Source organism: Chenopodium album, chromosome 17, assembly GCF_948465745.1.
Source record: "Chenopodium album chromosome 17, dcCheAlbu1.1, whole genome shotgun sequence".
Classification (NCBI taxonomy): Eukaryota; Viridiplantae; Streptophyta; class Magnoliopsida; order Caryophyllales; family Amaranthaceae; genus Chenopodium; species Chenopodium album.
This window is the reverse complement of record NC_137850.1, coordinates 45,819,802-45,832,310: the sequence shown is the minus strand read 5'-3', so window position 1 is coordinate 45,832,310 and position 12,509 is coordinate 45,819,802. Positions and strand designations below refer to the sequence as shown.

At 35.3% G+C, this 12,509-nt stretch overlaps 2 protein-coding genes and 2 pseudogenes across 2 annotated transcripts; all 4 read right to left on the bottom strand.

The window, feature by feature from the left end:
* Positions 1 to 1,284: 1,284 nt before the first annotated feature.
* LOC145589143 (auxin-responsive protein SAUR21-like) lies at positions 1,285 to 1,560 on the bottom strand. The gene has a single exon (XM_081645700.1). The coding sequence runs from the start codon at positions 1,558 to 1,560 to the stop codon at positions 1,285 to 1,287; it is 276 nt and encodes a 91-aa protein (XP_081501826.1).
* A 1,541-nt stretch (positions 1,561 to 3,101) lies between these two features.
* Positions 3,102 to 3,371, bottom strand: LOC145589142 (auxin-induced protein 15A-like). Its single transcript, XM_081645699.1, has one exon. It carries the CDS (start codon positions 3,369 to 3,371, stop codon positions 3,102 to 3,104), a length of 270 nt encoding a protein of 89 aa, XP_081501825.1.
* Positions 3,372 to 5,189: 1,818 nt separating this feature from the next.
* On the bottom strand, positions 5,190 to 5,465 carry LOC145589141 (auxin-responsive protein SAUR21 pseudogene; annotated as a pseudogene).
* A 5,860-nt stretch (positions 5,466 to 11,325) lies between these two features.
* LOC145589140 (auxin-responsive protein SAUR21 pseudogene) lies at positions 11,326 to 11,601 on the bottom strand (annotated as a pseudogene).
* Positions 11,602 to 12,509: the final 908 nt, after the last annotated feature.

Below are 12,509 nucleotides of genomic sequence, written 5' to 3'. Positions count from 1 at the left end.
TAATGTTTCGACCCACGTGTTAACTTGAGGGGGTGAAGCTCCACCTGAAGTACATGAGGGTTCTGGCCAGACCAGTTTTACGGCTACAAGTACTGAATCTATTTCCTGGCTCGTATTATGCGCTCTGTCACAGTCAATGCTTGCAAATGATAATGTGACATGTCCATGTGAAACCGCGCACTTGGTAGATGCAATGTAAGGACTCAGATGCTCAGGTTTAAGTCGTATTAATTAGGTTTTTTGTGGACTCACTGGTTGCTGTTTACTGAGTCTACAAGTACTGAATCTATTTCCTGGCTCGTATTATGCGCTCTGTCACAGTCAACATCCTATAAAATTATGCTGTTAATAGTACAGTTAAAAACTTCAAAAAGTTATGGAACTCAGCTTTCTGAATACTTTGTTTTCATCTTCATATTGGCCATACAATCTAAATTTTGTACCCATAAGGCCATACCAATGAATTGTTGAGTGTTGACCTAGTCATTAACATTGTGGTCTAGGATAAATGAAGCCTTAGGTTCATATGCCTCATCAATACAGTAAGTATTTTTTTTTTTTTACCGACTTCTGTGCTTCATTGCTCCCTATTATTGACAACCCCATAAAAATTCCATCCTGCCGGTTTCTGTATTTGCCTAGGAATCGGTTTGCCACGGAAGTTAGAATCTCTTGACCTTAATTTTATTACTCATAGTACAGAATATATGTGGATTCCATGACTCCTGATGGGAGGTACAAAGTTGACTCAGGCGTTGACTGACTGCTAGGAAGATGAAAGGGGCATCAATTGTCTGTATGTTTCTAAACTGATGGTTTTGGACTGATGGAAGCTGTGATCTAATTATATATGTGTAGGGATGATCATAACATAATGATGGTGATATAAGAGTTTTAGTGAACACTCTTAATTGCTTTTGTTATGATGCCAAGTTACAGCATACGCGTATTATATCCTACTTTTCCATTCGTATTAATCACATTCGCATCACTCAGTTGAGGAGAATCATCAGAGACTAGAAAACTGCTGCAGATCATCAGAGACTGTATATGAAGAAAGATTAAATAGAAATTTGACAGGCGAAAAATGAAAAGTGAGGCTATTATGATCCCAAATTTACGTTCATTAAATAATTTATAGAAAACCACCCATCTGAATGATGCAGATGGGGGAAAAGTATATCTGTACAATGTTAGTTTGTCTAAGATGAATATACATTCATTAAAAACCCCCAAGGTAGAGTAGAAGGTATGACAGATCTGTTTGTTCTTCATATCTTTCTGTTAACAATTCAGTTCAGAAGTTAGGCTGAAGAAATTTTCTTCAGAGCAAGGAATTGTGAGACCTCCCATAGGATGATTAAACCCAAACTCTTCTTCAGCACGCTGTAACAAGTCTTGGAATGCAGGGTTGCTCAAGTAAGAAAGCGGCACCATATATCTCTTCTTATCAGCCTTATCCCCTACATAAACCGGGATATACCCCTTTGGTACTACTTGCTGATTTCTTGTAAGTATTTGCCTTGCACTAGAAAGTACATAAGGGAAGCGGATTGCCATCCTTGCAATGAAATTTGTTTGAAAGAGATCGAGAAAGACAGAATTTTCTAAAAATAATCTTTTAATTTGTAAGGAAGAGTTGAAGTTTTTGAGTGTGATGAAATAAACAAAGGCTTAGTGAGCTTTATATATACTAAGGAGAAATACTTCATAGAAAACTTATGTAGACGAACATGGCTGACCCACCTTGTTTTAGCTCTCACATGTCTTTGTTTCAGAGGAAACAACTTGCATGATTGCTAGATGAAGTGCTTTTATTGTCTGTCTTTTCTTGGCTCCTATTATTTGCAATGCTTGTAAATTATATGCATTACATACCCATGTGAACGGCGCATACCAAATATACATCAGGACCCAGATGGTGATTAAGGTACGACTCATTTTGATTAATGGTTTAATGGAGTTGTTGCCTCATCTAATCACTTTAATACTTTATCTTGTAGCTGTTTTCAATCAACTTTGGCAATATGTTTCCATATATAGTTTCCGTAACTTCCTATGTGTTCGTCACTGGCCTCATATATTGTTCTGCATTCAATAGCTGTATTTGACTAGCTACCAGCAAGTAAGCCAAAAGACTTGTTTAATTCTTCCTATATGTTTGATTTATAATTGCATACAACATTGCTCATGGATAAGGGTATGTAAGGTCTGTGTCTGAAAAAGGTCCCGAGTACGCTGAGTTGGCACATTTTGTGTTTAGAATATGACTATACAGAGGAATAATTTTAGTCTTATATGAAAATCCTCTATTGCAATTTTGTACTAGGAATATCAATGAATTGATGTATATATATCTGTTTGAAAAGCTATTTATTGAGACAGTTGATTGAAAAAGTATGTTTATTTGTTATTGTGTAGAAAAACTTGATTTGCAAGATTTTTACTTCTTCATTTGTTGTTGTATTTAGATTTCGAGCTTTAAGTAATACAATCAAAGTTTTTCGTAATGTGTGGAGTGTTTTGGCTGTTCATATGATGATTAAATAAACACTTATTTGCAAAGCAAGTTATAGAAAAAAAGGATAAATAGCTAATGAAAATTGGTTATATTTATGTTTCCTGCACAATCAACTCAGCTCACTGCAGTACTTTTTTATGCTGTAGTATGCCAAAAAGAAGATGGAAAGCTTTGTGAAACGAAGAAGCAGTCAATTCTTGGTTTGACATTTGTGTTAAACAGTAAACACATATTCATTGTATTAAGAGAGTATCGAAAACATAAGATTTGTTCTTTGCAGGACAATGATAAACAACAGTAAAATCTGAGACACAATAAAGACTGAAAATTAAGGTAGATGTATTGAAATTGATAAGAGTACATAAACCAATCCTAAGCTTCAACAATCAGCTTTAACTTTTGGTTGAGTTGGTCCTTTAACAAAAATATATACAAGTTAATCAAAATATATTGAGACCCATTTGAATGAGGCAGTTGGAGAAAAATATACATATGTACACTGTTAAGTTGTTATGGCTTAGGTCAATAAGACCTCAAAAAAGTTAGAGATCAATGGTTCGTTGGTCCATCTTCACATCGTTCAGTTTAGCTCAGAGGTTAGTTCAAAGAACGCGTCTTCTGAGCATGGAATTGTGAGACCGCCCATAGAATGATTAAACCCGAACTCTTGTTCAGCAAGCTGTAACAAGTCTTGAAATGAAGGGTGGCTTAAGTAAGAAAGCGGCACCACATATCTCTTCTTATCACCGTGATCACCTACATAAACTGGGATATACCCCTTTGGTACTTGCTGATATTTTGTAAGAACTTGCTTGTCATTAGAGAGCACTGAAGGGCAATGAATGGCCATCTTTGCGATGAAATTGGTCAAACGAGAGATTGAAATGTTTTAAGTTGGAAGGAGGAAGTGGCTTTTAGGAAGAGATAAGTTGTTGAGTTTGATGAATAATTTTGTAAAGCCTAAGTTGCTATTTATACTAGATGAATCGCGGTATTCCTTTAATGAATATGGACTAATTTACTCGACTCATCGAGGGATAACACATAGCCACATAATGTCCTAGATTAAGGGAGATGAGTAGCTCCATTTGTTTCTAAGGCTCCCATTTGTTTACAAGTCACTTTCTTCTTGCCTGAAGATTACTTCGTATATTCTTAACACTAGACCATGTAAATTTTAGGACCGCAGATGTTAACGATTTTGTTTTCTTCCTAATCAATCAGATTGCTTGTGACTTATAACTTTTATAAACTTTGCTACTTGTCTCACTTATATTGCTTTATCTTATGGTTGTGATCAATTTAGTCCTCAGATCGTTCATATACACACATAGCTTTCTTATGTAATCACCCGTGTCTCAGTCGTTGATCCACTAAATGTGGCCTTGTTTAAGATAGTATTGAGATTAATATCTTGCTTTTAATCACGTTAAGTTAGTATAAACTATGAATATATATGTTGTCACGACTTGCTTTGTACTGTCTAGTTTATATAAGTGTTTTCCATCATCATCAAGTGCCCAAAAAAGGTTTAAATTTGTTAAATCATGTACGTACATGTATTTTAAGATGTCAATTTTCTGTTTTGGGATTAGGCAAATGTTCAAAATCTTCAAATGCTCATTTCTTGTATGTAACTTAGGAAGGCGCGGTTTCAGTATCAGGTCCATTCCAGATTCAGGAAATCCGGAATTGGAACTGCTTCAAACTTATTAGCCTGACATAAAAATCTTTCGGAGAAAGAGTTCTAAATCAGGTTCTTAGTTCCGTAATAGGTTCTCAGCTTTTGTTGCTCTTCACTTGGTAGTAAAGGGTGTATATGAGGTACAGGGTACACAACTAGTGAACATAGACCGTCCATAGATAATGTAACGAATTAACACTTAATTAGTTATTGTAATTATCTCTGTATTGTTGCATTGACATAATATTAATGCCTGCCCATTACTATAATTGCTCTAATATGCAGGTTCAAATTGACTAATTTTGATTTAGTATATCATGGGGATGGTAGCATACTAGCAGTCTAGCATAGTAGCATGTTAACTTGGTGACAAGCACTGAAATCTTGGTGTATCAAGGTAAATGACTTGTATTTATACTGATCGTACAAGGATTTTTGATATTGGGATATATTGTTAAGTGTAATAAAGATTTTGGGACAAAGTGTTACATACCTGATACCTCCCTCGTTTTGTTTTGTTTTGTTTGTTTGTTTTTTTTTTTTTCAAGTATTACTCTTTGATTGACATATAATTTTAAGCAAATGATTTCAATATAAAAAAATGTTTGGAGAAATTGTGTCTTATATACATACTTTTATCCTATCCTGGATTTTCTTTCGTGTTAGTCATGTAAATGTACTCAATTGGAGAGTATTGGAAACTGGAGAAGTGCAGCAGGATTATTATTAGAAATATAAAGACAATACATAAATTTGATTAACTAGAAATGTAAAAGCAAGGGCAAATGATATCACAAAACTCGAATTTTTATAAGAATGTATGAAGAACCACCCCTCTGAATGATACAGTTAGGGGGAAAAAAGTACATAATTGTATTCTGTTATCTGTACATTGTAGATCGATTTCCTTGGGGTTACTAAACTATAAGGAAGAACAAAAAAAACCCCGAAAAAAACTAATTTGTTCTGATCTTCTGTTTCTAGCTAGCATTTCAGTTCAGAAGTTAGTTTGAAGAATGTTTCTGCAGTGCAAGGAATGGTTAGACCACCCATAGGATGATTGAATCCGAACTCTTCTTCAGCACGTCGTAGCAAGCTTTGGAACGTAGGGTGGCTTAAGTAGGAAACCGGCACCACGTATTTCTTCTGATCACCTTGATGTCCAACATATACTGGAATGTACCCCTTTGGTACTACTTGCTGATTTTTGGCAAGAACTTGCTTTGCCTTAGAGAGCACAGAAGGGAATCGAATAGCCATGTCGTTGAAAGGAAATCGTGCAAGAACGAAATTAATTAGAGAGTTGTATAAAAGTTGGTTGAATTTGAGTTTTTTGCTAGAGAAGGTTTTGAGTTGAGTTTGATGCAATTGCAAACACTTAGGTAGGCTATTTATACTAAGGCAAAACTCATACATTTTCGTAGAGAATTAGTGTAAATAGACATGAATGAGTGAATGACCCACCTCATTAAGGGCTCTCACATGGCTTTGTTTCTTAGCTTCTCAATACAAAACCTTCTCCTCCTTTAATTTCTCATTTGTCCTTCTCTCCGTCGGTTTTTCGTTTTCATGGCCCGCTTGTTTCCCTCAACGGAGATACTCAATCTGATCATTACTGATATGAGTCATATCTATCTTTCCGTGGCTCTTCTTTGTTAATCTGTCGTTTGCTAAGCCTGTTAATTATAAGCTAAACAAGCCCATGTGAAGTTCATATACTTAGTATATCTCAAGACCCCAGATGCTTGTACTTGTATTCCTTTCCTATTAGGTTGTGACTCATCTTCATTAAATTGTTACCTCAATTAACATTTTATATATAGCTGTACTTAATAAATTAAAAACAATATGTTTAATTTTAGTATATAGTTTTCATAACCACCTGTGTGTCGACGGTGTCATTCAATCATCCATTACTTTTTTTCTAGCAGGATTGACCTTGTAGACGAACTGTCGGGATGAATGTGTAGCTGTAGCTTGGATAAACATGTTCCATTCTTTGATGTTTCCTATCAGTCATCACATTATTTATAGACTAGAAAAGTGCCTGGAAGTAATAATCCCAATTTGACATGGCGAAAAAGATTGTTCGTTTAGAATGTCATCTCATTTTAAATATGTGACAATAGAAATTATAGTGTATTTGGGAATGTTGATAATGTCTGAAGTTGAACTTTTTGTTTACATGGATTGTTAATTTTGTTATCACATTATATGAGGTACTTGCAATTTACTTGACTGTTAGACACACATCTCAAAAGTAAACTTCATGCATTTTGTTGTTTAAAGGATTCATATTTCAATTTCAACTTGTACAAAAATTGAAATCTATACTAATATATGGAGTAACACACATGAATTGATCATAGATGTGATTTACGAGCTGAAGTTGATCCTAACAGAAAGATGAAGGTGGTTTAATTTATGGGTTAAGTTGATTGTATAACATGTTGTTTTCGAGAGATATAATCCATCAGAACAGCGTCTTGCAAGTTGGAAGTCTGAATATGTCTCCAGGGTCCTATTGCTCTAGTGGAAACTCTGTCGGTCACTGCTTCAAAATGATATCCAACATTTCCATGTGATCGAATGTGCGTACAAGGACCTAGCTAGATACTAAGGAACTACGAGTACTATACCCTTAAACTAAGTATTGCTTCATTGTTATATTGCTTGATGATAGATGATGCATTAATGCATTATGTATGTTACTTGGACACTCTTCCTTCTGAAACGAGGATCCTGTGTTCGCCTCACAGAATCCTGTATCTTATATGTCTTCTTAAAAGCCTCATAGAATCCTGTGTTCGCCTCACAGAATCCTGTATCTTATACAAAAACACATGGAACTTCTTAAAAGCCTTATTTTAACCCTCATATATATGCTTCATTTTTTAACTGACCTTAATGAATAGGAAACACTTATATACCATTATCGCTTGATCTTATTTATGCTCAAATATGTAGATCTAATTAAGTTCACTCAATAAGCTCATTTTTCAAATCTATGCTTACTAACTTACAACTTTTTTTCTATCATGGTTTATTTCCCGTTTGTGTTGGTTGTATTAGGCTCAAGTTCACTCAATCAGAGGTATCGGAAAGTCAGAAACTACAGAACTGTTACAGGATCATGAGGAATGACAATACAGAAATAAATCTGATAAACTGAAAATAATTGAGAGGTAAACAATGATAATCCAAAATTCGAGTCTTTGAAATTATATTAAGAGCCACCCCTCTGAATGATGCAGATGGGGGGAAAAGTACATTGTATTCTATACAGTGTTAATTTGTGCAGGGTTGATAGACATCTTTACAAAAAAAATCTAAGTCAATGAAACATTGTTGTTTGTTCTTCACATTAGTCCATTAGCACTTCAATTCAGAAGTTAGTTTGAAGAACGTCTCTGTAGTGCAAGGAATCGTTAGACAACCCATAGGATGATCAAAGCCGAACTCTTCTTCAGCACGTTGTAGCAATTGTTGGAATGTAGGGTGGCTTAAGTATGAAAGTGGCACCACATATCTCTTCTTATCAGCCTGCTCTCCAACGTAAACTGGTACGTGTCCCTTTGGAACTACTTGCTGATTTCTAGTAAGAATTTGCTTTGCATGAGAAAGCATGGAAGGAAAACGAATAGCCATGTATGTATTGTTGTGAGTAAACCGTGCAAGAGAAGGAAAATAGAGAGATCGATGTAAGAACTTGAGACCGAAGAATTGGATGTTATTTTGATTGTAAGAGATGAGTTTTGAGTGTGATGCAATTCCAAAGGCTTTGGTAGCTATTTATACTAGGTGAATTGCCAATGTTGCTTAGAGATCTAGGGATTTTGTGGATTTAAAATCGAAAATGTATGACGCACGTAATTAAGGCTCTCACATGGCTTTGTAAACTTAGCTTCTCAACCTATTATCTATTTAATCATGACAAAATACTCATGTGAATTGGTATATACTAGGGTAACATCATGACCCAAATGCTTGATAAGGTATGAATCATTTTGATCAACTCGTAGCCTCACCTATATCGCGTCATCTTTTAGTTCTACTTAATCATATCAGACAATATCTTTAATGTAGTTTCCATAATCTGTAACCACTTATATTGACTGAACTATTGAAGGAAGCTACCTATGTGTCATTGTTGGACTACTTAAATTATAATAATTTTGACCTTGGACTCGAAAAATGAAGCTTCGATCAGCTTGTGTATTGTGATTAATGTCTTTGCATTTATAGAACAAGTCAAGTATGTATATGATTACTCATCTGAGCCAGTCAACATATATTTCTTTCCATATGTCTGGTTGGTAGTTGCACATTACATTGCTCATTAACAAGGAAAGCACCTGGGAAAAGTCCTGATGAAGATGACTTGGCGACTACTCGATTGACAGTGCTATTGACATGTGTTCATTAAAAGAATGAACAGATGAGATTAACTGAATGATGCTATAATATTAACATTAGCTGTTAGATTTTGACTGGCTTGCTAATTAGTCGATCATACAAATGACAAGTGCTCTGTCATTCGAGAATGTGATTGATCATCCTTGATTGCCATCTTTCTGCATTAACATTAATAGACAAGTATACGGTGTACTGTGTAAAGTGTAAGGTATGTCTTAGAGATGGTGAAGTTCTTATTATATGTTCCAACAGCAAACATCAAGCGTTATATCTTTTTCTTCAGATATTATGGACTTTGGAATAACATGATTATTTAATATTTTTTAACCAGCCAGTTCTTTTGTACTTGGTATATGTACTAGGCTAATCAGAAGACTTTGATGTTCTCGTCGAGATTCCTTAATAATGATCTGCTGGAATAGTGGAATTAGCAATGTCATAGACTGAAAGCTGAAATTTAAGCAAGAGTCATAGGCTTCAGTGCTGCATGGAATTATGGTTAGGCCCTCTATTGGATATTGAACTCAAAATCTTCTGCTGCTCATCGAAGCAAATCTTGAGTCGGGTTTTATATAAGAAGGTTGCATACGGAAAGATAGTATTGAAATCAGATATGTGACTTGATTATATCAGTGGAATAAACATTAGTAGCTTAGTACTTACTGTATGTTAAAATTGTATTCTTTCTACAAATGTGTTTGTCATATTTTGCCAATTAATTCAATGGTATCACAATAATTAGAACCACTAAGAAACTGAAATCGAGGCAAGAAAAATATAATCTGAATGTTGAGTCAATGGATTTATACGTATACCACCCCCACTGAATGATGCAGATGGGGGGAAAAGTTACATCAATCTGTACAGTTCTATGGTTATCGAAAAATAAAATAAAAATCAATGGAGCTGTAAGTGAAACATCATGATCTAAATCTTGTTCTAGCATCTAAGTTCGGAAGTTAGGTTGAAGAATGTTTCTTCGGTGCAAGGAATAGTGAGTGCACCCATGGAATGATTGAACCCGAACTCTTCTTCAGCACGTTGTAGCAAGTCTTGGAATAAGGGGTGGCTCAAGTAAGATAGTGGCACCACATATCTTTTCTTATCAGCTTGCTCTCCCACATACACTGGGATGTGCCCCTTTGGAACTGCTTGCTGGTTTTTTGTACGCATTTGCTTTGAACTAGAGAGTACAGAAGGGAAACGGATTGCCATTTTAATTTGTAAGGAATTGAAATCGTACAAGAGAGAAAATGGAAGAGATGTGGAAACTTGAGAGGATTGAATGAGGCTTTTGGAAAAAGAGAAGTTTGAGTGTGATGATGATGCAATTGTTAAGGCTAAGGAAGGTATTTATAACAGAGGAATTACCGCGTTTCCTTGAGGAAAATTTGATAATTAAGTCGAAGACTGACTAGTTGAATGGACTTACCGTCAATCACATGGCTTTGTTTTCTTAGCATTGCAAATTGCAAAGCCACTCTCTTGCTTGGCCTACATGTTGCATTTGAGGGGAATGCTCCACCTGAACGGCGTGAAGGGTTATGTCAGACTAGTCCTACAAGTACCGGGACTATATATTTCCTAGCTCTTATTAGAAACTGTCTTATTCAACACTAATAAAGTAGAGGGTGTGTGATATGTCCTTGCAAGTGCAAGCACTTCGTATATTTGAGGACCCCAATGCTAATAAGGTTTTACTTCAAGTTGCTGGTGTGACTTGTTTATGTGATTATATTGCTTGACGATGTTGTTTGTCATATGTTACTCGGACTCCCTTTGTTATGGTTCAAGAAATTCGCATTTGACACTCCATCATGTCGTGAATTTAAAAGCATTTGAAAAAAAAATATATATATATATATGGAACTTGAGATGTATGAATTGAAGTTCAAATATGTAGGTTAAACTTTGATAGTGCTGTTGACATTTCTCATGTTAAAATGTTATTCTCTAGTTATTAAGATGCCCTGACTCCTGATTCCTGACAGGCAAGAGGACATATTCTGTATTTCATCGACAAGCTAAGGATGAGGTGATCTGAAGCTGTACAAGATTGACTCCGCGGAAATGGATTACTTAGTACTCACTACTCAGGGATGACATATGTATAAAATATCTCTTTAAGTGGTTGGTGGATCATATTCTGGTAATGTGTATAAGAATTTATTCTTTGGTCTTATGTCGAGAAAGTGCAGGATTTACTGTATATTTTGTTGCCATCATCAGTTAAATGGTCTTGAAAGTAACATAACCAGAAGAGGGTCAATGGTTAATGATTTCATAAACAGAGAACAGGCACATTCTTGTATGCTACAAATATATATAATACATATATGTTCTCCGTTCTAGCTAGTTTGCGATTCATGATAATCGAATTCTTATATCAGTTGTACACAGCAGTACAATACTCGTAAATTTATCAGAGACTGGAGAATTGTTGCAGGACTATGAAGAAAGACGATGCAGATATCTGACAAGCTAAATAATTGAACAGAAAACTAAGACAATTGTCATAAAAAATTTGTTTCCATAGAAAATATATTGAAAACCACCCTTCTGAATTATGCAGAAGAGGGAAAAAGATACATTATATGTACAGTGTTAATTTGTTATAGGTCAATAAACATTTTCTAAGAAAACAAGCCTAAAAAATAGAATGTAACTACATTTCTAGCTGTTGTTCATGTCATTCTGTTTATTATCAGCACTTCAATTCAGAAGTCAGTTTAAAGAATGTTTCTGGAGTGCAAGGAATTGTCAGACCGCCCATAGGATGATGGAAGCCGAACTCTTCTTCAGCACTTCGTAGCAAGTCTTGAAATGCAGGGTGGTTTAGGTAACAAACCGGCACCACATATCTCTTCTTATCAGCTTGCTTTCCTACATAAACTGGGATGTGCCCTTTTGGAACTACTTGCTGACTTTTGTTAAGAATTTGCTTCGCGTTAGAGAGTACTGAAGTAATGCGAATAGCCATCCTTGTGATGAGATTGTGCAAAAGAGTGAAGAATACAGAGAGAGAGATCGGAACTTGGGGGGAAATGGGATTCTTGTGAAAGAAAAGCTTTGAGTATTTATAATCAGTGGATAGTATAGACAGAGAGGTCGGAACTTGGGAGGAAATGAGATTTAGTAAACGAGAAGTTTTGAGTAATGATGCAATTTTAAAGGGTTCAACAACCATTTATATAATGGTTGAGCTAGTACTAATATTATCCGTGTTTCATTAGACATTCGGATAATTATTATTATTGATGGATGAGGATGACCTACCTAATGAAGGTTCTCACATGGTTTTGTTCTCTAGGCTTATTAAGGCCTTAACTTGGAGAGTGCTGATGTCTTCTTATCTACTAGTTCCGTGACTCCTACATAATCCGGTCAATTCCAAGGCTTGTAAATTGCTGATGTACCCTTATCTATTTGTTCCGTGACTCCTATTAGTTGCTGTATCATTGCCAATGCTTGCAACTTGTACGTTAACCTTGAGAGTACTGATGTACTGTTATTATCTGATCTATTTGTTCCGTGACATGTACTCTTATTAGTTACTATTTATTGATAATGCTTGCAACTTGTATGTTTGGCAGCATACCCATGTGAATGGCTTATACTAATGGTAGTAAACATCAGGACCCGGATGCTGTTTAAGGTATGAATCATTTCAATTGACTAACTAGTTGCCTCACCTATAATGCGCCTTTATCTTACAGTTGTACTCAATAACAAGTTCAGACAATTTTGTTGATTACAGCTTCCATGTATTACCTATCTGTCCGTGTTGGTCTCCTACTGTTATACTGCCTTAGTCTCGTATATTTAATGTGTAGCTTCAGCTTGGCTATATAATTGGATATATGTTCTTCACATTACAATATTACATAA

Coding starts and splice junctions, on each gene's coding strand:
- LOC145589143 (XM_081645700.1), bottom strand. CDS start 1,560: ATGGCAATCCGCTTCCCTTATGTACTTTCTAGTGCAAGGCAAATACTT.
- LOC145589142 (XM_081645699.1), bottom strand. CDS start 3,371: ATGGCCATTCATTGCCCTTCAGTGCTCTCTAATGACAAGCAAGTTCTT.